General features: G+C 38.9%; 2 protein-coding genes across 4 annotated transcripts; both read left to right on the top strand.

Annotated features, from left to right (window-relative positions):
- Positions 1-70: 70 nt before the first annotated feature.
- Positions 71-14561, top strand: LOC116335685 (integrin-linked protein kinase). The gene is made up of 13 exons (XM_031759443.2): positions 71-204; positions 1122-1385; positions 7587-7752; positions 9463-9558; positions 9647-9743; positions 9844-9927; positions 10162-10247; positions 10342-10451; positions 10664-10791; positions 10998-11119; positions 11204-11303; positions 12871-13001; positions 13121-14561. Exons 2-13 carry the CDS (start codon positions 1297-1299, stop codon positions 13268-13270), a joined length of 1359 nt encoding a protein of 452 aa, XP_031615303.1. The 5' UTR covers positions 71-204; positions 1122-1296; the 3' UTR covers positions 13271-14561.
- Positions 14562-16400: 1839 nt separating this feature from the next.
- apbb1 (amyloid beta (A4) precursor protein-binding, family B, member 1 (Fe65)) lies at positions 16401-25952 on the top strand. 3 transcript variants are annotated; one of them, XM_031759419.2, is made up of 15 exons: positions 16401-16551; positions 17138-17790; positions 18355-18560; positions 18646-18705; positions 19530-19609; positions 19685-19751; positions 20005-20151; positions 20446-20573; positions 21465-21470; positions 21660-21774; positions 21900-21984; positions 22069-22149; positions 22263-22378; positions 23112-23288; positions 23442-25952. In XM_031759419.2, the coding sequence occupies exons 2-15, from the start codon at positions 17160-17162 to the stop codon at positions 23595-23597; spliced, it is 2055 nt and encodes a 684-aa protein (XP_031615279.1). In that variant the 5' UTR covers positions 16401-16551; positions 17138-17159; the 3' UTR covers positions 23598-25952. The 3 variants fall into 3 exon arrangements, with proteins under 3 accessions (XP_031615279.1, XP_031615280.1, XP_031615281.1); XM_031759420.2 differs by having other exon boundaries at positions 17143-17790; positions 23442-23597; XM_031759421.2 differs by lacking the exon at positions 21465-21470 and having other exon boundaries at positions 23442-23597.
- Positions 25953-27937: the final 1985 nt, after the last annotated feature.

Genomic DNA, 27937 nt, shown 5'->3' with positions numbered 1-27937 from the left:
CAAGAAAAAAAAAATCATGACCTCAGGGGGTGAATTTTAAGTCGTTGCAATTCTCCTTGCAACCTATAGGCGGCTCTCTCTCTCTCTTCTTCCTCCACGTACGGGTGTGGACGCACAGCGCTCTGAATGCTGGAGGTAACACAGCCAGGCTTGTAACTTTTCCTCTGTACAGCTACAATACACCGTAACAAGCTAACATATCCGGTAAGTTTAAAGGCATGGAGCTAATTTTTTTTTAATATGACCTGTTTAAACTATTAAATAATCGTTCGAGTGAAATCCTCAGTCGGTCACCGTTAAATGAGAGAAACACGGACAGCCCCCGCGGCAGGATAGATAGTTAGCTTGTTAGCACAGACCCAATTGCATTTTATTTCACGACGTAGAAGATGCAAGTTTATAGTGAGGAGCTAACCGAGATATATATCTTCCATATGGTGTAGTAAAAGCAGTCGGTGGTGCTGCCAGGAATAGAAGAACTAGGCGGCTGAGTGAGCTTTCCCCTCACTGTGTTAGCCGGATAGCAAAGCAGCTAGTCAGGCAGTGACAACATTGTTGGGAGTGTAAATGGTAAACTGCGTGGATCAATGGCGCGTGAAACTGAGGTTGTGACCATACGGAAAAAAATATTGTGTTATCCCACTTATTGGCTAATACCAGTCTCATAATCAATTAGATCTGCAAAACCAACACGAAGATAATAAGAAATCAACCAATTTCTTTATACAAAGAAGAGCAGCAAATCCAGACTGTAAACTTGATAGGGCCATGAAGTGATTGATTTATTATCAATATATTAGTATAATCAATATAATATATTAGTCTGTTGCCTGTGTATTAAAGGAATACAGACTTCAGTTTGAGTCTGTATGAATATATTTATCTATTCTGGTGCCCATGGTGTCCAGGGCTATTTTTTCATACAGCTACATTATGTGACTCACTGTGTTGTAAACGGCATACCCACCCTGTATTACTCAGTTGGAGATTACTCAACACTAGGTTGTCTTGTCTGTAGGCTTTCTCCTTTTTAGGTTTGTACAGCAGTTTGTTTGTTTCTTTGTTTTTTAAGAAATAATTTTAACTGAGTGACCAATTTAAAAAAAAATCTATTTCTTTAGGGTCGTGTGGGTGCTGCTGAGCCTCTCCGATTGTGGTCCATACTGTCCCAAATGAGGGACTGATGCTGGCCAGGACGTGCCTGAACCCATCGGGTTGCAACTCTTGTCTGTCCCAGTTTAGTTCTGCATCTGCTCCCACGGGTGCGTCCTAGAAGAAAACAATACACCAGCCACAATGGATGATATATTCACTCAGTGCCGGGAAGGCAATGCAGTGGCAGTTCGTTTATGGCTGGACAACACAGAGAATGATCTCAATCAAGGGTGAGGTGCAGTTTTTTTCATAGCCAGAATTTATCAGTCACTTCTGTCCATATTATTTCAAATGAAAGTTGGACACTGCTTCCTAATTAAGAATTTAATTTAAATCCCCAAGCGGCTGTGCCTGTTTGCTTGTGACTTGCTAAAACATGAATTTGTTTTTCCAGCTAGCGTGGATCAAAATGTCAAATGTGATCTTGTGTTTTATTTAATATATTATTCTTAAAGCTCTTCTCTGGTGCACTCTGAAAGCCCGCCTTTTCAGTCCCCCGTGAGATAGTGGACTGCCGTTGAACCCATTTCCTTGTGGGCGCATGTTTATGTTTAAAATGCCAGCACAGTAAATCAAAAGCGTGATGTTGGACAGGAAGCATGCTGTGATGGTATAGTTAGTCACAGCAATTAAAATCAGGCTCTGCATGTTCTGGTTACAACTTGGTTTTAGATTTGGAGGCAGAAAATATTGTAGGCTACTTTACTTCTGACATGACACATTTGGTACACAGCATTTTCTGTCTAATAGTTCCAGATAAAGAGTCCTGAGCTGCTGTTTTTATCCTAAGCTGGCTACATTGGGAAAGACTTGGCAGTCCAGTCTGGATGGCCACCCACGAATCTTGTCTTTTTAAAGATCTCTGTTTAAGATTTAGACTACCGGTGTTTGTTTTCAAAGCAAACAAAGAAATAATAAATGAGTCCATTTAATTATGTTCCCTGTGTAAGTGGTAGCTGTTCTCATTTCCTTCTCCATTTCTCCCTGTTTTAGTGGACTTGTGGTAGGGTTTTTTTTTTTTTTACTGACAGTTATTCATTTGCAAATGACATAGTTGTCAAGCTTTCATGATGTTGCTAGTACTATAAAAACGGAAGAGCTTTTTTTGGATTAGTGGTCATCCTCTTTTTTTTTTTTTTTTTTTTTTTTTTGACATGAAGGTTTCTTGGTTGTAACCAATAAAACATCTGATAACTCACAGAAAAGATAATTGTTTTGGTAACTTCAGAGTCACAGGGATGTCTCAAGAAATATTTTAATGTTGTTAAAATTGCTATTTGATCACCATCTGTTTTTTCTTATTTGGTACGTGTTTGCTCTAAATATAAAAGAGGAACTTGTGGATATACATCATAACTTGAAAATATAGCTATATTCTAAAAATAGATGCATAAACTTTATTCAGAAAGTTATATTTTTTTTCATTTTCTTTGGCTTCCTGTTTGCTTTGTTTTTTCCACTTCTTGTGAGTCTGTCTGATTGCATTGAGCCAGTGTGGATTCATGCATGCGACTCGCCCATTAGTTGATTACACGTCTAGTTCCCTTTTCCGGCTGATGTGTGTCCTCCAGTGTATAAGACACTACAGAGTCTCTAAGCCTTCCTTTTGATTAAGGGAGAAAAGTTATGCAAACCTACCTGGTCCTGTGTGAAAAAGTATTTGCCCCTCTTCGTGCAATTCGTGCAATTACTGTGTTTTAGTAAACTCACTGTGCGCTTGCCTGACAGAACCCTCCCTGAGAGATTTTCTATGCTCTACAATGACGGTGTGTTTACACTGATGTAACTCCCAGATGAACAGTAGTAGTGGAATGCAGAATCTCCTTACAAGGAGCAACACATGGGCCTCAAGGGAAGCTTTTACCACCTACCAGAACTGAGGGGGAGGAGATTATAGTGGGCAGGGCTGAATAGACAGACAGAAAATCTTTGTGTATGTGGTGAGTTTTTCAAAAGAGGAATGCACAGTTAAGCCATAGCAGCCCACATCACCTTCCTCCTTCTGTACTGATATGTTTCCAGTATTTGTCGCCCCGCGGTATTAGATAGCTCAACTCATTTCCCCTTACTGCTTCCGCCAAGTTTAGAAAACTGTAATTGCAAAGTTTAAAACATATTCTCCTAAATATTTGTAATGTGGTCATTACTCTGGTCTGATGTTGTCTCTGAGTATTTTTTACAGTACCATTTTACTGGTTGGTGGATCATTATTATTATTATTAGTATTAACACAAAATGCTGGTGTTTATTATTGGGGGGGGGGGAGATGGCCCTGTGTGAAAAAGTAAATTCCCTGTAAACCTAATAACTGGTTGGGCCAGCCATAGCATCAACAACTGCGATAACTTTGCGATAACTGGTAATGAGTCTTTCACAGTACTGTGGAGGAAATTTGACCACCTGGTCTTTTCAGAACCACCTTTTTAAGCTCAGCTGTCCAAAAAAAATGTGGTTAATCACAGTTAATTCAAGATTTAAGAAGAGGGGCAAATACTTTTTCACACAGGACCAGGTAGGTTTGCATAACTTTTCTCCCTTAATCAATGAAATCATCATTTGAAAACTGCATTTTGTATTGAATTGGGTTATATGTGTCTAATATTAAAATTTGTTTGATAATCTAATTTGATAATGTAAGTGTGACAAATATGTAAAACACTAGGAAATCAGGAAGGGGGCAAAGACTTTTCACATGTATGTTTTCTCCCTATTCTGTAATGAATAGAAAATCCATAGTGTCTTCAACTTCTGGGAAAGCTTGAAGTCAGACTGTTGACAGATTAATTGATAATAATATAATAATAATTAGTTTTTCCCTTTGGTTTGACTCCTAGTAAGGTATCTGTACCATGTCCAAGAACCTTTTACCTCTAACATGGAGCTCCTTTGACCAGTATGATCGCTGTGGTTGATTGATGGTGGGTGTTTGGAAACACAGTGGTCTAAATTCTTGTTCAAATGGGTAGTAATGGATTCAGAACAAACAGTGCTGAGCATTGACAGAGCTCATCAGGTTTGATTCAGGTCTCATGTTATTGGGTTATGATAATAATAATAATAATAATAATAATAATAATAATAATAATAATAATAATAATAATAATAATAATAATTATAATTTCCATCTTCCAAAAAAAAAAAAAAGGGGCTGCCATCTGCTGCAACTGGTTGTTGGGTTAACAGGAAGACGAAAAGAAAAAAGGAGCATAGAAATACAAGAGCAAAACAGACTGTGGGAGTGAGTGGAAAGAAGTTAATGACAGTAAACAGCTGTATGTCAGTTCAACAGGAGGGAAAATAGGAGTGTGGAGAAGAAATGCTCTGTGCATCATGGAACGTCCTCCAGCAGCCCAAGCATATAGCAGTATAATTAAGGGAGTGTTCATAGGCACCTGATCCAGCCCTAACTGTAAGCTTTATCAAAACAGAAATGTTTTAGTTTAATTTTAAAAGTAGAGATGATGTCTGTCTCCTGAACCCAAACTGGAAGCTGGTTCCACAGGAGAGCAGCCTCATAGCTGAAGGCTTGAAACCTGCAGCCTGTAGTCTGAGAGCAAAGTGCTCTGTTGGGTCAATGTGAGACAGGTCTTTAAGATGTGATGGAGCTTGCTTATTCAGGACTTTGTGCATGAGAAGGAGGATTTAAAGATCAATTCTGCAGTGAAGAGAAGCTTTAACTCAAGTAATGTGATCTTTACTTTCACTGTGTCTCCTGTGCTCTGCTCCATGTGTCTGAACTGAAGTAAAACAAAAACAAATTAATTGGGTTAAGAAACAATAAATAATATGATTCTTTTAAATTTTCCTCTCTACCTTTTAATGGTAGAGAAAACATTGTAAGATATGTTAAACAATAAATTGGAAAGTGTTTCACACATTTGAATAAAAATATGTAGCTGTAGTCCTAAATTAGTCCTTCCTGCAGCTGTTTAGTGTAGCTAGTATCAGGTTGTTATTCTTGTATGCAGCTACTGGAAAAAGGATTTAACATTATCAGGTTAATTGTAACACTAAGAGATAAAATCTCAATCTATAAGAATATAAAGTATTAGGTAGAAATGCATTGAGATTTGGCTGTGGTAGTGGTAGTTCTACTGCAGTTTATGTACTTTTAATTTTAGAATGGTCCTTCTTGTCATTAGATATTTGAATGAATAAAATGAATCCTAGAAAAATGAGTTTTTCAAAAGTAAAAACACCAATTTACTATTCCTGTAGCTGCTTTTTAGATATTCCAGTGGATTTGTTTTTCTTTAGCCGAGGCTTGTTATATGAGCCGGTGGGGATGTCAGTGCAGAGACATACAGGGTGCAGACAGGGACGCTTCCTCTGCCTCTTCAGTCTGCCAGGATGAGTTCTGCTGGCAGGTGGAAGTGCCTGAAATAAATTACCGCAGTCAGTGAGGAGGGAGTGAGCAGGAGAAAACCCTGGCACTCAGGTCCCCGTGGGTTTGTGGGATGAAGGTAGCTTAAAGGGAAAATCCATCCTGGAACAAAAATACACACAGAGACCAGAGTGTTGAGGCTTACTTGATGTAACCACAGTACATTTTCAGCATATATATGTGGATCTGAGCTATTATTGTGTACTTTTTTAGAATAAAATATTTGAATGGTTTTATATAAATAATTTAATAAAAATTAGTTCAGTGAACTTAGATTTTTCAAGATATTATATCTTGAAAAATAAAGGGAAAAAACTTTATCTAAAATCTTTATTTTGTTAAAATGTTTTGCACAAGTCATATTTGAACAAGTTGTGCATCAACTCAGGAAAATCTAAAAGAAAATCACACTGTCAAAGGCTATAGGGGATTATTATTGTTGTTGTTATTTAAACTCAAAGTTATTCAGTGATATAAAACTGACAAAAGCAACACATTGTATCATTGTAGAAGCTTTTGATTTGTAAGAGAACTCTCAGAACAAATGAGGAGTGATATGTTTAAAAGCTAATCCATCCATGGCAGCTGTTGTTAAACAGAACATTTAAGCCCATACATATTTTGTAATTTCTTGATTTTAAAGAAGATGTATATAAACCTTGATGCTCCACTTCCTCCCCCAAACAGACTTGCTTGGCACTAAAAGCTAATCAGATTAGAAGAGTGTGTGGGTAGTTTTTCTCTCATAAACTGAGGCTAATTAGTTTTCAGGATTTGGCCTTTTGGTCTGAGAGGAAATTGCTCTCTGAGTTGATCCACAGCAGGTTGCACAGTTAGATGTGTGTTGTGGGACTGAGGGTCTCTGTGGGACTCTTGATGCTGTTTTGTGTGAAAACAAGTCCGTGCATTGAGTGCCGGGGCAGACGGTTCAAATTCCTGCAGAGTCATAATACTCCCTCAGTTCTCAGATCTTATTATTATGCTGTCTGTCTACTTATAATTTTGGAAGAAGTGAAAAAGATATTAAAAAGAGTACTGTGCTCATGGAAAGTAAAATCCATCATAGTAGACCAGATGATCTGGTAGAAGTGAGTGGAGTGATGAGACAGAGTCATACTCACTGCTGAAGGAGGTCTCACTGAGCCTTTTAAGGGCTGCAGCACTGCTGTTGTTTTTTTGTTTTGTTTTGTTTTGTTTTTTGTCCAGTCTTTTTCATGATCAACTCTGTCACTGCGCTCTTCCTGTGTCTTAATCTCTGTGTTTCACAGTGAAGACACTCCGTCAGTGTGTCTGTCATATAATCGAGGCCACTGTGCGACATGTCGTTTCTGCTGTCACCGAGACAGGAATGATGAGTGCCAGAGGCTTATTAGCTTTTGTCACTGAGTCGCATGAGCTTCCTTTTTACAGAGGCAGAAAATTACTGTAAAAATGAATAAACTTATCATGCGTACATAGCTCAGCTTCACATCACTGGCATAACAGATTATTGGGAACAAATATAATAAGTAATTTTGCAATAAATTCTGCATTCATGAAGGGTTTATCATTCAGTTTTTTCATAGAACTTATTCATAGCATTGCTTTGGAGCTGTGTTATCTACATTAAAGCAACAGTTACTAATGTTTTGCCTCATTTCACTGTAAGGTATACTTGAATAGCTCTATAATAGGTAGGATTAGTTGTGTAAATGTATTTTAATAGATTTTTTTAGCTCAGTTTTCTCATTGCACTGGTAATTAAGCATAAACTGAGGCATTGGCGATGTCACTTAACATGTATATAATGCAGAATAGCTGATAGACCTGATTATATACTATATTTCTTTACATTGAGGACCTGGGTTTTTCTTTTTTTATGAAGTTTCCTTGTCAAACCAAAAACCCATTTTCCAAAATGGCTGTAGTTTTTACCATTTGGCCTTCTTCCAGTGATACCACAGAGGTGTTTATGTGGAAAATTGCTGATGTTTTGTCACTCAGGGTTATACTCAGCAGGTTTTTGTATAAAAACACGTGCTCAGCTTGTATGCTTCTGTCCCTGTAGAGATGACCATGGCTTCAGCCCTCTCCACTGGGCATGCAGAGAGGGCCGCTCCAATGTGGTGGACATGCTCATCATGCGAGGAGCACGCATTAATGTCATGAACCGAGGAGACGACACACCCCTGCACCTGGCTGCCAGCCATGGACATCGCGACATTGTGGGAAAGGTAGAGTTCTTGTAAACACTGGAGCACAGTAACTCTGTTTAGGGTCTCTTGGATGAATTCCACTGTGACTAAAACATAAAATGTATCATAAACATGTCATGGATTGTGTATAAAAGACAGACATCACCCATTAGTTTATGGACTCACCCTTGGCTTTCTGGCTACTGCTGCGTTCTTTATGTATGGAGTGATAGTAGTGCTTGGTGAGCAAGCTGCATTCATAGATTAAATGGACGTAACAATAGGCAGTATAAAAGATGGATGCAACTGTTGTGCCCTCATCACCCATTGGTTTCTGGCTTCCTGTTTTGAAGCCGTGAGTTGACTGTTTCTGTTGTTGCTGTCTTGGTTGCAACAAAACAAATATGATGAGGTTGGGCGGACCTGACTACTGAAACTACATGCTAATTGGTTAATGAGTCATGATTGACAAGTCATTTGCCATTGAGTGTGTTTTGTACCACAGATAATGTTGAAACATAATATGACTGAGAATTCTGAATTAGACTCCTTTTTTTGATTCAATATGGCCCAAACTGCGTGACTGAGACCATAAACTTAGCAGGAAAATGTTAGCAGAGGTGAAGACAGAAAGCCACAGACTTCTATAGGATCATAAGTCTTCTTGAATCTGCAGTTACTGCTATCTGGCAGCTTTCACATAGAATACAGGTTTAAGGCATATGCTTTCTTTTTCTGACTCAAAAGCAATATCTGTGTTTAATACTGTCCATAGGCCTGTTTAATAGTGGTAATTAACAGATTTTTAAATACTAGAACTGTAGTCAGCACAAATTTCAGGCTCATTATGTATCAGCAGTACAAACATGGTCAAGAGGACCAGACTAGAGTTTGCAGAAGTGAAGCCTAGAAGATAACTTCTGGATACAGTTGTCTGTGTCTGCACATCTGTGTAGCAAAGCAGTCACACACCTAACTTTAGGCCTTATTCTCTATATGAGCTGATTATATATAAAAGAACAAAACAAAAATATCATCCCTGCAGTTGTTGTTAGAAATTAGCAGTGGGGATCAAAATGCTTTTCTGTACAAACTGGCCGTGTTATTAGTTGGAGACGGCGCAAATTCAAGATCTTAATATGCAAGTTTCAAAATGATGCTCTCCCTGCAAGTTTGGTTCATTAGCACAGGATATTGTGAAATGTGAAATGATATCATCTGAACAGCTGAAACATGTCTTGTCTGTTCTTGTACTTGCACCTTTTGTAACAGACAAAGCTGAAGCATGATTATAAAATGTGCTTACTGCTACATATAAAGGCACAGACAAAATTGGAGCTGCTAAGTAAATGGCAGCGACTTCAATGCAGCATATTAAACCTGCAGTGTTTTTCTTTATAGGAAACACAGCTGGGTTTTCAAAGTGCAGCAAACACATTGTGGCAGTAAGTGTATTTGCTGTAAGGTGTTGATGTTTGTCCATAAAAGAAAGAAGGGTATTTTGTATTATCCTGTACACGGTCCTGTTGATATAATGGGGGGCTTCTGCTCCACGATGTCGATTTTAAAATGGCTGTAAAGCAGCTACTGAGTTTAATATTAGACACGTCTCAATACCTCTGGTATGTGTCTACAGGCAAGACAACCGTGCATGATTTTTCTTGGCAGCATTAGGATCATCTCTGTGTACAGCCTAAACAAGATCTGACCAGCCTTTCTCTGCATGTAATCCGTTGTTTTTCCTTTTAGCTGATCCAGTGCAAAGCAGACACCAATGCCGTCAATGAACACGGGAACACACCACTGCATTATGCTTGCTTCTGGGGACAAGACCAAGTAGCTGAGGTTAGTGTGCCCCCTGGTGGCGATGAAGCTAAAACCTGTGTGTTTTAAAGTATTTTTCAAGTGTTGATAACGTTTGTTTTTTTCTCAGGACCTTGTGACTAATGGAGCTCTAGTGAGCATCTGTAACAAGTATGGGGAAACTCCGATGGACAAAGGGAAACCTCACCTCCGTGAACTCCTCAGAGGTATGCCAGAGTGTTTGGTTTTTAAAAAATGTCAGCGTCAGTCATACATCTTTCAGCTTTGTTGCTCTGTACTGACTTTCTCATTTTACTATCAATGCAGAAAAGGCTGAGAAAATGGGACAGAACTTGACTAAAATTCCCTTCAAGGACAGTTTCTGGAAAGGCACCACCAGAACCCGTCCCCGTGAGTCCCAGCAACCCATAAACCAATTTATTAGCTGACCACTTTCCACCCACAGTTTTTCATGCAGTTCTGAGTGCTGCATGAAATGGAAAAATGTTCTGTGCTAGTCTCCCAAATTAATCTTTATGTGGCTTTTGAAATTTCCACAGATTTTTCAGATTTCTTATAAATAATGGGCTTTTTGTCTGAGCTTTAACTCGCGTCTTGAGTTATGTCTCTGTCTTGTGTTTTTAGGCAATGGAACTTTGAACAAACAGGCAGGCATTGACTACAGACAGCTTTCTCTAGCCCTTAAAGTAAACGAGAACCAGTCTGGAGAGGTAATTTCTTCTTGTGTTTCATTGTGCTCGACGTTAATGCAGAACTGCTAATGATGAATTAAAGATTCACTTTTTTTTTGTTTCTCTTCTATAGTTGTGGCAAGGGCGCTGGCAGGGAAATGAAATTGCCATTAAACTGCTAAAAGTTCGTGATTGGACCACTAGGAAAGGGAGAGACTTCAATGAGGAATATCCCAAACTCAGGTTCTTATTTAATCCTGACTTTTCTCTACAGGCTCTTTCGTTTTTTTGCCTTCGCAGTCACTCATTTGTCTGTTTGCACTGTCTTGAGCCAAATTCTGTGTATAATTTTATTTCGTGGGGAGGTGCATCTCACACTTTTTATGTCAAATCCTTTGTGGATTTGCCTGTTTTTGTCTGTCTGCCCTGTCCTTCCCTCTTGGGCTGAATCCCAGGATATTTTCCCATCCGAATGTCCTACCCATGTTGGGAGCATGTCAGTCTCCTCCCGCCCCTCACCCCATCATCATCACACACTGGATGCCTTATGGCTCCCTCTACAACGTGCTGCATGAAGGCACCAGTGAGTACCTCTACTCTGGTCACAGGTCCATACTTGTCACCAGTTTGGGTGATTTGTAGGGATTTGTGATTTATTGGACTTAAGTATTTGTTTTGGTCATTAAGTTGTCATCACTTTTTCTACAGTAGCAATTTCACTGTCATCCAGTAATGTAGTGAAAGACATGGCTTAAACCTGTTATTACTTGTTCTTCATCATGCTGTCAGATTTTGTGGTGGACCAGACACAGGCAGTCAAGTTTGCCCTTGACATTGCTAATGGAATGGCGTTCCTACACACACTTGAACCCATGATCCCTCGCCATTACCTCAACAGCAAGAGTGTAATGGTAAGAAGAAGAAAACTACGAAGAAGAGATGTGTGGTACAGTTTTTGGAGGCATCTAAGTCAATTTTGTTTTCCCTTTTTACAGATAGATGAGGACATGACGGCGAGGATCAGCATGGCAGACGTCAAGTTTTCCTTCCAGTGTCCTGGCAGGATGTACTCGCCAGCATGGGTAGCCCCTGAGGGTAGGCATCAGTCATACAGCACAGATCCAAAGTGACAGCTGAAGCCACACAAGCTTGCACTTGAATGATGGATGCAGGAAACTGTAGACTGTCTCTGAGCCAAATGTAATTTGCAGCTGATTTCCCCAGGAGATAGATTGAAATCAAAGTTAGCTGGAAACATAAACTGATTACAAAATGTGAAAATAACCAGGGAACATTTGCAACGGAGAAGCAAACAGAAACAGCGTGTGGGGGATGGGATACAGGATATTTATCACCACCAGTTACATAGAAACAACATGTATGTATGTTGTGATATGCAAGCGAATATTTCTTGTGTTTAAAACACAAATACACAAAGTTGGCATGGTAACAAATTTTGATAATATGCCTTTATATTCAGGAATTTTTTGTAATATGTAATAATAGAAATGCACTACTGCTTCGAACTTTCCTTATATTAGCAAGTTTGCTTATTGTATCATTTTGTAGAAGAATTGCAACAATATGTTTCTACTGCTTTTGCAACATGATGATATTTACATTTCAGTCATTTCTAAAGGATTATGGAATTTGGTTTAATGGCTGGTTGGTAATTGGTTTTAAACAGGCTGTTCAATCTTCAAAGAAACATGGCCACTTACACACTTACAGAGGCATGAGTTTAGTTAGATTTTACTTTAGCCTGGAATCCAAGCTGACGTATATGCACTAACTTTACAATAGGACTAAACAGATGGCACAAGACACTGTTGTTGAAGTAAATGTATTTAAGCTGACATTAGGTTTGTGCTGCGCTTTGTATCTGTAACCTGCTACCTGCCTTTGTGAAATCAGCTGCTCAAATGTCTTCAGTTTCTCTTCATCTCCAAGATTTGGTTTCCATAGCAACATATACTGTACGATGCTAGATCACAGGCAAAAAGCCCACAGAGCTCCATGTTGTTCAAGCTTTTTTTTTTTTTTTTTTTTTTTTAAGATAAATACTGAACTGTCGTGCAAAATACATTCCTTAGGATTCCCCACTTTATACTGTAAATTGTACATTTTATATATATATACATCTTCTTCCCTATGTTAATACTGTCCATATGTATATAGTGCTGCAGAACTGTACCCCCCCCCCCAAAACATGTTTACACTGAGTAGGAGATGCTCTGTATCTCATTGTACAGCTGTATAATGACAATAAAGGCATTCTATTCTATTCTATTCTATTCTATACTGTATATATTTCTGCTTCTCTGCTGCTGTTTGTAGGCAGACACTAGTTTGCAAGAGTGGAAACAGAAATTGCCTCTATTTTTTCTAATGCAGTATTTTTTTGGACATTACTTGCTGCAGATTAGTAGACCATTGACTACTATATTTTGTACCTGAGTTCTGCAGACTCGTTGACATGACACTGCATGTGACACAAGGTGGTGATTTTGATCAGCTATTCATGATATCAAATTAGGCACATCCTAAGGAAGGAACCGCCCCACTAGTTGCAATAACTTTTCATTTCTCCACAGTAGTCTGAGGATGTGGCATGTTGTTACGTTACTCTATAACCTTCTTTATTTTTCTTGGCATTGCTCAGCCCTTCAGAAGAAGCCAGAAGAGATCAACCGCCGGTCAGCAGACATGTGGAGCTTTGCTATCCTGCTGTGGGAGTTGGTAACCAGAGAAGTGCCGTTTGCTGACCTGTCCAACATGGAGATAGGCATGAAGGTTAGCAGCACTGTTGCTTATTAGATTAACAACTGGATATCAGCAGCTTGCAGACAGACCTCACAATTATGACCTGTTAGTTTAATGGATTTAATGTGTCTGTATGTTCTGGGTTATAGGTTTCTTTGGAGGGGTTGAGGCCCACTATCCCCCCTGGCATCTCTCCCCACATTTGCAAGCTCATGAAGATATGCATGAACGAAGATCCAGCAAAGAGGCCTAAATTTGACATGATTGTGCCAATTCTGGAAAAAATGCAGGACAAGTGAAAAAACCTCTTCTGACCTTCTTTACCTAACCGATGAACAACAGGATATCTTAACCTAGATTTGACTCTGAGATGTTGGTGTGGTGCTTACCAATATTGCCTTAAAGTCTCATTCTCACCCTCTACCGCTGTATTCAACGCCACTGTACCTTCTGCTTGTGAGATGAATTCAGCAGAAATCACTCCTTTTTATATTTTGTTTTTTTTCTTCTTCTGTTAGTGATATCAAAGTTTTATTACAGTTTTTGTTACTGATCTGCTGACACTGTCTGCAGAAGCATAGTATTTACTGTTCACTGTATAAACTGCAATCATATTGAATTGAGTACAATCTCAAGTGACAGAATAACCTGTGGAGGTCAGCATGATATTCTGTTGAATTCCTTCAGTGGTGGGCCTGCCATGCTGATCCTCGCTGTATTAAAAAGTCTCCCTCTAAGGTGACTGCTCCTTTTGCAATGATGGCCCATAACAAACGGATAACATATTAACCCAAAGCTTGTGGGAATATGTTTGTTGTATTAATATTATCAAATGTTTGAAGCTGAACATTTAAATGTATTAGATAATAAAACAATATGAATGAGCAGTGCCCTTGAGCGCACGTACAAGAAGCAGCGTTGTGCCTTTTAGCTGGGCTGCATAGTGGTAATGATGAGCTTGGCCTTTTCGTGGACCGACTATATCCTGTGCAACCTCCCAATGATTTAAAACTGGCCATAAAAGCTTTTCTGTTTGGAGTTTTTGGGAAAAATTCACCCAGAATGGAATGGAATTCTTGGTAATTGTGTTAATGTAATCGGCATTACTTATTTGCTTAATCTTTCAGTAATTGTTATTTTTTCCCTGATACATTATTTGAATCCTGTTTGCTCTACTGTTGAACAAAAACGTCAGTCAGCTTGTGTCATCATGTATGAAAGTGTTTGGGCTCAATGCTGACATTTCTTTGTGAACCGACATGAAAACTGCATCCTATTATGTAATTTATTAAAGCATAAGATAGATACAGTCAAAATTAGGTGTTGTCAGGGACACTTCCCCCAGTTTCTTGGTTGTCATCAAGGGTTTGACTAAACATGTGTTTGTGTTTGCTCATTTGTTATTTGATCCACTGGATTACTTCTTGCTTTATATCCCACTCAAGGTTTTTTTGTTTGTTTTACTTCAGTCTTTTCTGTGCCTCCACCAGCTTGCTTGTTTGTGCTGAAGCCAAAATCAAGAATGACATATGCAAATGTATGTATTTATATATAAGTATATTAAAAAATAGAACATATGGACAACTTGAATGTGTGCATTTTCTGGAGGGAACTGGACATGACAGGGTTATTGTGGAAAATGTATAAAGATTGCAAATAGATCTCTTTAAGAGAGGCGACATAAGTTTCAGGGTATTGACATTTAAATGTAACATTTATCTTATGAGGAACAGGGCTTTCTGAGCTTTCTGTAGTATTGAGTCTCGTTATCTCAGTCAGTATCAGTATCGACATACAAATTTGATCAGAAATGTAAAACATCAATGAGTAGTATGAGGCAGTAATAGAGTTAAGGGTTTATCACTATTTTAGAAAGCATACTTTCCCAGTATCAGACATACTCTCCAGGTACACCTGTTTAACTGCTTGCTAATGCATATATCTGCCAGTGCATTTAGGCATATGAACATGGTGAAGCTTAGATAAACCTGAACATTAGAATGCAGGAGAAAAATGATTTAAGTCACTTTGAATTTGGTGTAGTGTATGGTCTGGAAAAAAAAGAGCAGCAGTTCTCTGGGCGAGAATGCCTTGTTGATGACAGAGGTCAGAGGATAATGGCTTGGAGCTGATAGGAAGGCAGTAGTAACTGAAATAACCACTCACTGCAACCAAGATATGCAGAAGAGGGTTTCTGATTGCACAGCAAACCTTGAAGCAGATGGGCTAAAGCAGCAGATCGTGTCTGGTGCCACTACTGTCAGCTAAGAACAAGCAACGGAGGGTTTGGGCTAACCAAAATTAGACAATAACAGTTCTGATGAGTCTTGATTTCTGCTGCAATATTCAGGCCAATTACTACCTTCACCACAGCCTGAGTCTGTTTACTGACCATGTTCATCCCTTTATCACGGCAGTGCATCTAGCAGGATAGCATGTCATGTCCCAAAAGCTCAAACTGGTTTGTTGAATGCAACAATGGGTTCTCAAAATGGCCAGTGGAAAAAAGCACCTTTTGAATGTGGTGGAACGAGATTTGCATCATGGATGTGCAGTTGACAAACCTGCAACAAGTGTGTGATGTCAGTGTCATGTCAGTATGGACCAAAATCACTAAATGTTTTCAGTACTTTCTTCATTTTAGGCCAGTTTTTCTTTCAAACGTGTCCAGTGACATGTAGCAATACATTGTTATATTCAATTATATAAGCGGAGTTGAGGCACCTAAATACAATTGGCTTTTAAAAAAATATGTTTCAAGCTTTTACTACTGCTACTACTCAGCAAAGTATTTTACAGTGTTGCATTAGTACTTTTTTGGCCAACAGATGTTAACACAGATAAAAGCAGGGCTTATTAAAAAGTGGTCTGCCAATATGAATATGAACATTTAACGCATTTAATGGATCAATCCATATAATGCAGAGACAAAAAAATGGAAAAAGGCCCCAAGGATCCATACACCCAGATGCAAAAAAAAAAAAAATAAAAAAAAATTCACTCATTCTTTTTGTATTTTTGCACCTTTTTGTAACCCTTCTGTCTTTGTGGTGCGATTTTGCAGCTCTTTATTGATTCTTTTATTGCGTCTAATGTTGGCCATTTTATTAATTTCAGGTGTTTTGTGGTCACTTTTGCATCTCTCTGTAGTTGTTAAATTCAATTTGAGCCTGTTTTTGGCCATCTTTTGCGTCTTTTTGATGTCATCTTCATCTCCCTGTGATTATTTTGCATGTCTTCTTTTCTTATTTTACTTGTTATGGTTTCTTTCTGGGTTAGACCGGGAGCTGTATGTCCGTTCGGTAATCCCCCCGCTCAGCGCCTAATCAATATTTCCAAAAACAGTGTGAAGGACCGGTTTTCCTTCATTAGGTCTGCCTCCTGCTCTGTGCCTGAGTGGCAGTAGTGGGCTCTGGCCGTGACGTTAATCCGTGACGCAGGTTCGTCCTCCATCACTAGCCGAGCCCACTGACAGAAAACACCACCTAGAAACCGAGCGAGAGCCCTCACGATCTGTGGAAATATGTAGTTATTCTACACATTTTAGCGCATTTCGACGACAAAGGAGTTTGGTGAGCTGGTGAGTCAACATTTTTTAATAAAATCAGTGCTGCTGCAGTCACTTTGCTTCTGCAGTTTGGAAATGTTAGCTAGCTAACCGAGAAGCTAACATTAGCCTAGCAAAGACGTCGGTGATGGCGGACGGTGCCCGTTATTTTCAACTGCGGCGATGGTATCTAACAAGTAAAACCACGGTATTTACCTAGGTTTTATTAAACAATCATATGAGCGAACCTAAATAATGACCCAGGTTGATACAGGCTCTTTACTGGGGCCGTTTATCTAAAAAGGAAAAAGGTCGTGTTGGCAAATGGAAGGTGAAGCTGCTGAAGTGCGTTTTGTGTTCGTCAGAAACCAAACAGTGAAAGTTGCCAGTAAAATGACCATCCCGGAATACACGAGCAAGAAACAGACTTCATCCTTCATATTTAAACATTATTAATTCGCTGATAATTTAACATTTAACGGCGACTGTGAAACATTTGAATACATTTGTATCAAGCGATCGTTCTATATTTGAGAAACCTTGATCAGAATCTTTGCTAAAATCACTGCTAACTAGTATGCTAAAGGCAATGCTAATGTATTTTCCCCCTCTCTATCAGAGCAGGTACATGGACAGTTACCATGGGTGGTCATGATGATGAAGATATGACATATGTTGTGAATAAACAGAAGCAAGACGAAGAGCTAAAGAACAAGCTGAATGACGGCAGCCACTGGTGCGACCAGGAGTCCACCGGCAACAATGCCAAGTGGGTCAAGGAAGGCCAAAACCAGCTGCGGAAAGTAGCGGAGAACCAGCAGGACCAAGACCACAACTGCAATATCAATCAGAATGGGAACAAGGAAGACTTCCCTCACCAGAACACCACTCAGGAAGATCAACAGGGTAACGAGGAGCAGACCAAGTCTCCCAAAATAGCAATGACCCCTGGTCTCAGTCAGGAGGAGTCAAATAACATCCTTAATGAGCCGCTTCTCATTGACACCCTGGAGTCCACAGAAGAGAAAGATAAAGAGAGAGAAGAGGATGATAAAGAGAAGGAAAGTAAATTGGAAGACGATGAAGAAACATCAGGTGGCACCAGAGGAGAGAAACTGGCAGATGAAGAGAGTAATGTGGAGTCTCAGAGAGTGGGGAGGAACGCTTGCCTGCTCTTTTCCAACATGAACGGGACACCAAGTGATGAAGAGTCCAGCTGGCCTGCTCTGTCTCAGGACAACACAGCTGACAGCTCTCCAAATGGCAACAGAGGTAAAAACTAAACAAAACAAAACAAAACACAGAAGGTGTTTAGACAACTTTATATGTTGTAGCTTGTTCAGATATTAAAAAATCTGAAGAATGCACTCTGTTTATTAGCATCATACTGCAGCTAACAAGAAAAGCCAAAATGGTCAAAATAGAAGCAACACAGGATGATTTGGCTGCTAAACATATTGGTAAAGAAGATAGACTCCTGGAAATAGTGAATTATCATCTCTTTATTTACATTCCAGTGTGATTGTCAGACGCTATACTTTATTACTTAAAGAACTAATTATTTTTAGTTATTAGTTTTAGCCTTTTTTTAAAAAAAAAATACTGCAATATTAGGTTGGTGTTTTTTCTCAGGGGCAAAATTTAGAAAGCAGAACAGCTATTACATCTTCACCAAAGCTTCCCAAGGCTGGTCGTGTTGACCAAATCAAAAAAAATAAAATGTTTATTTTACTTTGTTAATTAGATAGTTAATATGCATTTCCAAACAAAGGTTTAGCTTTTAGTTGAGATGACGTTACCTATAGTAACCTTGGTCTCCTACTTCCCGCCCTTCAGAGTCTTTCTGGGATTCCAGCGCTTTTGAGACTGACACAGACCTGCCCTCAGGATGGATGAGGGTGCGAGATACATCAGGCACGTACTACTGGCACATCCCCACAGGCACCACTCAGTGGGAGCCTCCTTCACCGCTGGGTAAGGTTGGGGACTCCATGATGTCGTCCACGATGTCGCTGGAGACTACACCCTGTGAGGAACCTGAGGTGAGGTCTAACCAGCATCCTAATTTGACAGAGGCACTGACAAGTCAAACTGTTGCTAATGGTAAGTCTTGTCACATTTTTCCAGGAATCTTGGGCTCAACTGTCCAGCACTGATGAAGGTGCTGGTGAAGGGGAACTGTGGAAGGTAAATCATGGCTAGAGTTTTATTCAGCGTACCTCTATGAGTATATTTAGTATGGATGTGTGTAATGAGTCCAAAAGAAGATTAAATGTTGCTGTCATCGCTTAGTTAGACAAATTTTTCATTTTATGAATCTATAAGGTGGAAAGTAAGACAGATGTTCTGCAGTACTTTGATCTAGAACAAGGATAGTTGTATGTAGTACTCAAATAAATCAATGCTTAACTACATTCCCTGAAGAATGAAAGCTGTTGGTTAGCACATTTAATGTTATTCAGAATCTGCAAACAAACCTAGATAGTTACTAGATTCAAGATGGCTTATTGTCATTTCGAATGGTATTTGCAGAAATACACAGGCTGAAACAAAATGTTGTTTCTCGTCAGCCTCTACAGTGCAATAATCAATAAAAAATAACAACACAGTATCTAACAATCAAGCAGCAGGTTGCCAAGACACTCGGCAAACTCAGGTGTAAACATTCACATTAGGTAGCAGCAGGCCTCTCACAAAGAGAGTGTGCAGTGTTATGCCACACATTTCAGTGACATTTAAAATAAGATCTGACTATTAAAGAATATGATTAATGGATTAAAAGCACGCTAAATACAAACAGACAGTTTTTTATGGAGAATATTTACCCTAATTCATTAGAATGAATTAAAACTTGATTTTTTTTTTTTAAAACTTTAAGACTAGTTCACTGTTAAAAGGTTTGGCATTCTCCCATTTAAGACCAGTAACAATATGACAGAATTTACATACCTTACATGCACATACGCTCTGTGATAAAATGGCTCCATCTGCACATAAATGTTTGTCTTTAGGAGGAGGGAGAAGTTGCATCTGATCAAAGTCTGAAGGAGTTTGAAGGAGCAACTTTACGCTATGCATCTATCAACCTGAAGTATGTGGTGTTAAAACTTTCTAATTAGTCAGTGTTAATTTTGCAGATTTTTAACTTTATTTTCTGTCATTGTAGTTATAATTGCTCCCAGTCTGAGGATGAAGAGAAGCTTGCTCCACTCTGCACAGACTTAGAAACTAAGGTAAATCAACTGCTTAATTTTAGATTTTTTCAAAATGTTCAGAGTAGTTTGGTCTCAGTTTTCCTTTTAGAAATGCTGTCACAGAAAAGTGTCATTAGAATGCGTCTCAGACATCTAGGACATATGAAATGTGTAGAGGGGTTGGTTATTTATCTATTTATTTACCTACCTACCAAAAATTAATCGTTTTCTGCACATGAAATAATTTTTTTGTCCTAGTTTAAACTAATATGCAGCACATTTGTACTGTCAGTGTTTCGCAGTGCGCTCTCTGGGCTGGGTTGAGATGTCTGAGGAGGACATGGCACCTGGCAAGAGTAGCGTCGCTGTCAACAACTGCATCAGGCAGCTCTCTTATCACAAACACAACCTTCATGACACCGCTGGGATCTGGGGAGAGGTAAGATGATTGTAATGATACACGCACACAGATATCTTCATGACATTTTATGTAATGCTCTTTTTTAATAAGAACTTCTTTGAATGTGAAGGGCAGAACATGTTTCATTTAGTGGTTGGTTCCAACCACAATTTGTCTTTGATGGTTTGAAAATGATTGATAATGCTCCATTTCCATTTCTAAAATAGTGTTTTGAATTTCAGAGAAATACTTTAAGTACCGTGGGTAACAATAACATTTTGGAGAAATGTGTGCTTAGTCTGACTAGTCAAACTGAAACGTGTTTTGTGACAGGGTAAAGACATGCTAATGGTCCTGGAGAATGACACCATGAAGTTGATCGACCCGCTGGGCCAGACTCTGCTTCATGCTCAGCCGATTGGCAGCATCCGTGTCTGGGGTGTCGGCAGAGACAACGGCAGGTCAGTGTCCACAGCACAAGGCCAAATTGAAAATGGCAGAACTATAAAATGTATGTAACTGCCTTCTTCAATCAGTTTTGAAAACAAATGTAATGTCATTGGCCTGCTGTTTTTTTGTTACTTAAAAAATGTAATTTTTCACTTTAAGCTCATATAATTTTTTTTTTTTTTTTGAAATTGGACATGGACTTTTTTTCTTCTTTCTATTAGAATGTAGCTCACATTTGTAATTTGTGTGAGGTCCTCAGTGACAGCATGTTTCTAATGAGGCTATTTAAATGTGAAATGAAATATCTCCAGGCTTTTTCCTAGGTTAAAATCTCCCTTTGGATGGCATGTAAACATGATTGGATTTTTTTTTTTTTTTTCTTTTTTGCATTTTCCAATTTTTGAGTTACTTTGAATCGTGACAAGCACAATGTATTTTAAGATTAAGTAAATTTAACACCACTTATTAAATGGAGGGGGGCGGATCATATCTTATGTATCACAATCTTGATAACTCTCCTGATGGATGCCAAAATGTTTAAATGGAGTGGAAATCCTACTCTGTTTAAGATTAACTGAAGTGTGCTGTGATGAATTCTTGCATTGAGTGAAATTTAGTTTAGTTGAGTTGCAGAATATTCTTCATAACTTCTGACTGAATAAGCTGCTTTGTTTTCCATATTTGAATTTTTTTGCTGTTTTTGTATTGAGTCCTTACTCATTGGTTTAAAATGATGTACTGCAGTTCTGAGGTCTGGCATGGTGGCTGTGTTAGTCTCTATTTTGCAGCATGCTGCTGCCCTCTGCTGGATTTTTAATAACATTGCCTCCTGTCTGATTTCTTAACAATTGTCTGTTTCTTTCTTTTCTTTTCTTTCATGCTGCATTTTCAATCATGAGCAGGGAAAGGTATCCATTAATGATTACTATTCTTAAAAACTGTATATAATTCTTGTTGTGTGCCATTTTGTTGTTATTTTCGTGTGTGTGTGTGTTCCTGTGTGTCTGTGTTTTATGCTCACTTAAGCTTGTATTTTTAAAACCGTCCTGCAGATTTAATAAGCCACTCGGTATGTATATATAATCTTTCTCTTGCAGGGATTTTGCTTATGTGGCACGAGACAACCTGACCCAAGTTCTGAAGTGTCACGTTTTCCGCTGTGACTCGCCCGCCAAGAACATTGCCACCAGCTTACATGAGATGTGTTCAAAGGTTAGCCCTTATTAGATTTGTCATTATGAATTCAAAGAGTCTCAGCTGATATTGAGGTAGGGTTTTTTTTTTTTTTTTTTTTTTTTTTAAAATTCACACAGTTTCTTTACCTGATTTAACTTCAGATAATGATGGAGAGAAAGGCCTCCAAGCCAGGGGTGAGCCGGCTCAACTCTGACCCAGGCAAGCCTGTGGTCATCCCTGTTGAAGGTAAAGCAAAGTTAGACACTTTGAATATCCTAATTTCTGAAAGCATAGGAACAAGTCACATAATGTTTCCTCCCTTCTTAACAGAGTTTCCAGCTCCAAAAAACGAACTCTTCCAGCGCTTCCATGTTTATTACCTGGGTAATCAGCCTGTGGCTAAACCTGTTGGTAAGAAAACGCCTTAATGTGTGTAACTGCTGTGCTAAATACTTCTAATGTACTTTGCATGTTGACAGGGTTTGTGATGTGCTGATCATGTATTCTGTGTGTGTTCTTTTCAGGTATGGACATAGTCAATGAAGCACTAGAGACAGCAATGAATGGCAGAGATAAAAATGACTGGACTCCTGTCTCTGTGAATGTTGCACCAGCCACCCTCACAATACTTTCACGACAGGTATTTGAAAACTGAAAATGACAGAACAGTGTGGGGAATTAAAGTCAGTGACTTGACTCAGGGTTTTTAAAATGTAAAATTGGACTAAATCAGTGTCACATTAATCATGTGCGATGAAGTCATCATCTGTGATAACCCTAAACCTAACTCTGTTCTGTAAGAATAAGTCATTTTATTTATTTTTTACTTAGAATAATTTTGGGGCCTTAAGCTACACACACGAGATATTTGTAAGAACAGTCCTTTTTGCTTTTGTCCACTTTTTTTATTTTTTATTTTTATTTTATTTTTTTAAGTTTTGTGAGAAATAACAGTGATTCTTACAGTCTGGATTGTGATATATATTACTTGTAGTAACCATCCTATAGGATAAACTTAAAGGTTTTTCTTTTGGAATTGCTTTGAAAATCAAATGATTTTTCTATGACTAGGATTTTGTGATTTACTTTAAAATTACCATGAAATATTTAGATTGTAAGGAGAAACTGAACAGATGAAGCAAAGCCACTTACCAAGTGTTATACTTTGTTTTCTGACCTATTTGTTATACTGAACTCATCGTGTATATTGCTGTTAGTTGCAAAGAACTTAAAAAGTACTTTTAAGTTAATTTTCCTCGTGTGATGATCAGAGTTGTGTCTGAAGGTTAGGGTGGGCTGCAGAAGATTTCCACATTTCAAACAATTTTGTTTGACTGGACAACCTTTTTATTTAAATTTTTTTTAAACTCCAGGATGAGGAGGTGCTGTCAGAGTGCAGGGTGCGTTTCCTGTCTTTCATGGGTGTGGGGAAGGACGTCCACACCTTTGCATTCATCATGGCGGAAGGTCCCCACGAGTTCACCTGTCACATGTTTTGGTGTGAACCCAATGCGGCCAGTCTGAGTGAGGCCGTGCAGGCTGCTTGCATGGTGAGTCACATAAAACAGTATATGACTAGGCTAGATAAGAGTCACTGTTTGTCCTTAAGTGGAAAGATAATTTGGCACAGTTGCGGAATCCAGTGTTGAGTCTTGTCTTTGTCACCTTAAAGATCCATGTTTGTGGTTTTGTTCTGTTTCAAGCTTCGCTACCAGAAATGTTTGGATGCACGTCCGCCCAGCCTCGCCTCCTGCCTGCCCACGCCTCCCGCCGACTCTGTGGCTCGCCGCGTCAAGAAAGGCGTGCAGAGTCTGCTCGGCAGCTTCAAGAGCTACAGGTCAGGATCTCAGTCCCCGTGAGCTCGAGTGCAGATGATACACTGTCCTTTAAACGCAGGACCCATCACAACAGCCCCCGTTTCACTCTCACTTGTCCTTCTCTTCATCCTTCTGCCTTATGACTTGTCTCGTCACTTAGTCTACAGTGTGCAGAGTAGTTTGTGGGGAAAATGTGTGTCTGAAAAGATTGCATTTATTTATATTTTTTTTCGGCTTTTACTTTATACAAGAATTTTAAACTCTCATCTCCAAACAGATGAGCCCCTGGCGTCAAATGTTGTCTTTGCCGGGACTCCTGTGAGTCTTTAATATTTTTGTGTTTTAACAGAAACAATGCCATGAATGTTAAATATGGATGTATTATATTTTAAATGCAATGCTAGATTTTGCTTGAAAAAGAGGTTGATAAATTCCCTCAAACATATGCTCTCATCCCCTCGTACCCCTCAGTGCAATTATCATCTCCGGCACTCCTCCTTTTCTACTGTTTTAAGACCGTACTGTAAACCACTCGTTTACTCGGTTGGTGTCAGATCCCCAAACTGATTTTCTAAAACATCACAGCATCTCTCTCACCTTAGGTTGTAACAAAAGAGTTTTAGATGTCTCGGTGATGTGCCACGTAGTCATGTACCCCCCCTCCCCGACTCAAACAATGTATTTTCAGTCTTCCAAAGAACTCTACGGTCATCTGTCACATAGTGAGCAAACACTGATTTGAGTGGAGTGTGTTTCTCATTCATTCTGCATGAACATTTGCAAGTTCAGTGCTAGTGTGCAATAATCAGATGTTCCAGTGCGGTGTGGTGATAAGATGGTTGCCATGCGATTCTTTGTTCACTTTATTTGAGAGAGTCTGAAAAGATTTTGAGTGAGGCTAATGGAACAACAGAGCCATGTTTAAAATCATTATATTATGATAGATATAATAGTAATAAAAAAATCTACAAACTCTGGGTTTTCTCAAAGACGTTTACCACCAACAACTTCTGAATAGTACTGTAGAAACTCACCACAGGCTGCATGTTTTGATAGCTTAGAGTTTTTGCTGCTTGCAGCATTGTAGTGCTTAAGAGCCATCAGTGTATCCTGTAAATTCTTTCTGTGTTTCTGTATGGTAAAAGAGGAGGCTGGAGCTGATGTGTTGTTTCGTGTTACATAGGCATGTCACTCTAGGTAGTGTCAGTGTTTATCATAAACTAGCAGTAGAAAGTTAGACTTCCTGTCAGGTCCTTCAACACTGAAAAGTTGAGAGCAAGTTGATGTCTGTATTTAGTTTGTCACAGGGAAACCTAGAGATGATCTCTAAGTGGTTTACATTTTTATTCTTTTCCTAGGCCAGACTTTAATGTGTGTGGGTACCTGGCCACTCCAGTTAATGTATTTTTTATCGTTTTCACACACTACAGTGTACACATTTAAGACGATTTTCACATTAGCTCGTTTAGATTTAGTTTTTATAAAGAACACACTACTAAGCCGAGTTGTATTTTATCTTCATGTCTGTCAGTGAACAATACTGTATGTAGCACAATAGTAATAGTCATCTAATGTTAAAGATGCAGTTTGTGAGATGTTTTGGACACTAGGGGGCGTCTGTTTGGCCACATTGTCTGAAAAATCCGTTTTACATCAAATGCATCGCCACAAGTAAATGACAACGCATAATAATGTAAAAGGACTCCAGAGTTAACATGGTGTGTCTGAAATATCTTTAATTCATTAATATATAAAAGATAAATATATTTTATGGAACATTAAACCCCCTTAAATGCATTGGTGCAAAATAATGCACATCTTTTCTCTAAGATAAAGCCATTTTTAAAAAACGATTTAAGCTAATGACTGACGTTATTAGTTTTCTGACTTAGTCTCTTAAATAACACTTTGAAATAGTTAAAAGCTAAATTCAGAGGACCAGCACTATGGAAAGTGTGTAATCTATATTTAAAAGATAAAACCAAATGTTGGTGCTCCAGACAAGTGTGACAGTGTCGTTTAAATAAGTTCTTTTAACATCTGTTCATTTGTCTCCATCCAGTTGTGGAAGTAAAGCTCCACGCTGGCCTCTTCATTCGTTCAAACTCACAACACTAAAACTCTTACCAACTGCTTCTTTTATGTGCGTAAAAAATATAACACTACTGAAACTTAGACTACATTGACTCATATTACTGCCTCGTCACTCATGTGTCACTTGGAATTATTGTGCTTTTTCTCCTTCAACGATTGCTGTGTCCAGTCAATGGCAACACTAAAGCCAGATGAGTTAAAGAACATTAGCAGATTAATTTATTTCTGTTCATGTAAATTAGGTGTATAAAATGTATGTATATAAAAGTCACTGCACAATAAATGTGAACATATCATAACTGATTATCTTGTGGTCCTTTAATGTCGTTTTTCTGGTTGTGTGAAGCCAAGTGTCTCTGGGGAAATTGGTTTCCAAAGGGCAGGACTAGATCCTATAGCCTGAAAATGTCTCCTTGTGGTTGTAGAAGCGCTGGATGTTTTTCTTTCTCTGTCAGTGGCTTTATCTGCTATTGTTAGCTGGTCCATTAAAATGTAAAGAGCCAAATGCAAGCCGGGTGGCTCTTTTTTTTGAATATATAATAAAGCTGCTGACACTAGTGTTACCATATGTATTGACAGAGCAGTCACACAGTGTATTAGCAGATAAAATACACAACACTAGACGCCACCTTCTCCCTCCACCAGTCACCTGTTCAGTTGATATCAGCACTGCTGCCCCCACCTGGTGAGTTCAAAAGGATGGGTTGGGCTGGGTATTGTTTCCCTAAAAGATATCTTTGGAGATCAAAGGTGCGCATAAAGTGGAACCTCAGCAGCAACCGCAGCCTGGCAATAATAGGCTCTGCTATCTCCACACAAATATCTGGACTGCTCCGCCAGCGGGATCCTGCAGCAGTTGGACGGATCAAGGCCCAGGCTGTAATCATTTCCTTTTGAAGAGCTAGATGGGGACTCTGTGCTATGTGACTGATTGACTGCTGTTTGTGGAGATTAAGCATATCAAAGTTTACAGGCATCCTCTGTCCTATTGCATCAGGTGTTAAACGTGTCTGTAAAAACAAAAACGATGGCTGCTTTTATTGACTGAGACCACGGTATGGTCAGTGTGCATGGGGACTAGAACATCTGTCTAAACTCTTGCTGCAGCAGATCCTGGCTTTATAAAGGTAATAGTTTTATACTGAATTTGTTAAATAAAATTTAATTAGTTACATTCACAAAGAAACAATCAGCATTTCAGCAAGGAGCACAGGTAGTCTGGACAGTAGAACCATCTGCCTAGTGCTTGGGGACACTTTGTGATGGTGGGACCTCTGGGGGTACCTAATGTTGTCTAGAACCAGAATGCTGGTAACAGATCTTTTGGTTTGGCTTTTTATCCCTTATACCCCCATTCCATACACTGCGAAAAAGTCTTAAATTTTGATTGGCTCCAGTTTACAAAGGTCAACTTGAAACAAAATATGCAAATGTATGGTCGTATCCCAAGGGGGAAACAAAGATAATTACCAGACAGAGCAGCAGTGGAATTACAGTTTGTCTTTAACGTTTATTGTACTAGAAATAGAAATGCACAAGTCTACAGAGACCTTCAGACCATAAAAAACAAACTTAAGCTTCTGTTTAAGCTCATCAGAAGTTGGGGAAATGGTGCTCAATTAAGGTATTTAATTGAATTAAGGTTCTTTGTGTGATCAATGCTAAATCTTTGAACAGTGTAGTTTGCATATGTGGATTATTATTTTTTTTGCAAAATGCACCGAGTTTACTAGCTGACAAACTTACTCTTAGCCCCTCATTTAGTTTCTTGCGATGTGGTCACCCTCAGTGGACACTGGATCTGACTGGGTTTGGTAAACTTGAAGGCCAGACTTTGGGGTTCATACTTTGAGTTTCTGAGCATTTTTTGTGGTGTGGTGGGGCAGCTTGTCCTGCTGGGAGAGACTACTGCCATAGGGGAGTGCTGTTCCCAAACAAATCCATGGCTTTTATTTTAGTGGCAGACTTTCCCTTTAATGTTTTGATTTCTTGTGTTATACACAAAGTCCTTCCTATGATGTCTCATTATGGAACTGAGACACAGTTCAAGTCTGTTTTGAATCTCACCATTTTAATTAAGTCGTCCCTTTGTTATTAAATGATAGGACACTGTTATGCCTTACATACTGTATGCCATAATTAGCTCATAATTTAATCTTACGTTGTTTTTCTAATAGACCCAAAATGACTTATTCTGCATCATATGTCAAATTTACTCCCACCAAACTAATTATTTTTCCTGCTTTATCTAAAAAAAAGGACAAAAAACCCCAAAACACACACAGACA

The sequence above is a fragment of the Oreochromis aureus genome, linkage group 14 (genome assembly GCF_013358895.1).
Source record: "Oreochromis aureus strain Israel breed Guangdong linkage group 14, ZZ_aureus, whole genome shotgun sequence".
NCBI classification, from domain to species: Eukaryota; Metazoa; Chordata; class Actinopteri; order Cichliformes; family Cichlidae; genus Oreochromis; species Oreochromis aureus.
Note: the sequence above shows the minus strand (reverse complement) of the source record. Positions and strands in the feature narration are given on the sequence as shown.

What these genes read in the sequence shown, in the direction of transcription:
- LOC116335685 (XM_031759443.2), top strand. Translation starts at nt 1,297, where the DNA reads ATGGATGATATATTCACTCAGTGCCGGGAAGGCAATGCAGTGGCAGTT. An exon ending in ACGAGAACCAGTCTGGAGAG is followed by an intron (nt 10,248 to 10,341) that starts GTAATTTCTTCT and finishes TCTCTTCTATAG; the next exon opens with TTGTGGCAAGGGCGCTGGCA. An exon ending in CGTGCTGCATGAAGGCACCA is followed by an intron (nt 10,792 to 10,997) that starts GTGAGTACCTCT and finishes TCATGCTGTCAG; the next exon opens with ATTTTGTGGTGGACCAGACA.
- apbb1 (XM_031759419.2), top strand. Translation starts at nt 17,160, where the DNA reads ATGGGTGGTCATGATGATGAAGATATGACATATGTTGTGAATAAACAG. An exon ending in GCCTGTGGCTAAACCTGTTG is followed by an intron (nt 22,150 to 22,262) that starts GTAAGAAAACGC and finishes TGTTCTTTTCAG; the next exon opens with GTATGGACATAGTCAATGAA. An exon ending in TCACAATACTTTCACGACAG is followed by an intron (nt 22,379 to 23,111) that starts GTATTTGAAAAC and finishes TTTAAACTCCAG; the next exon opens with GATGAGGAGGTGCTGTCAGA.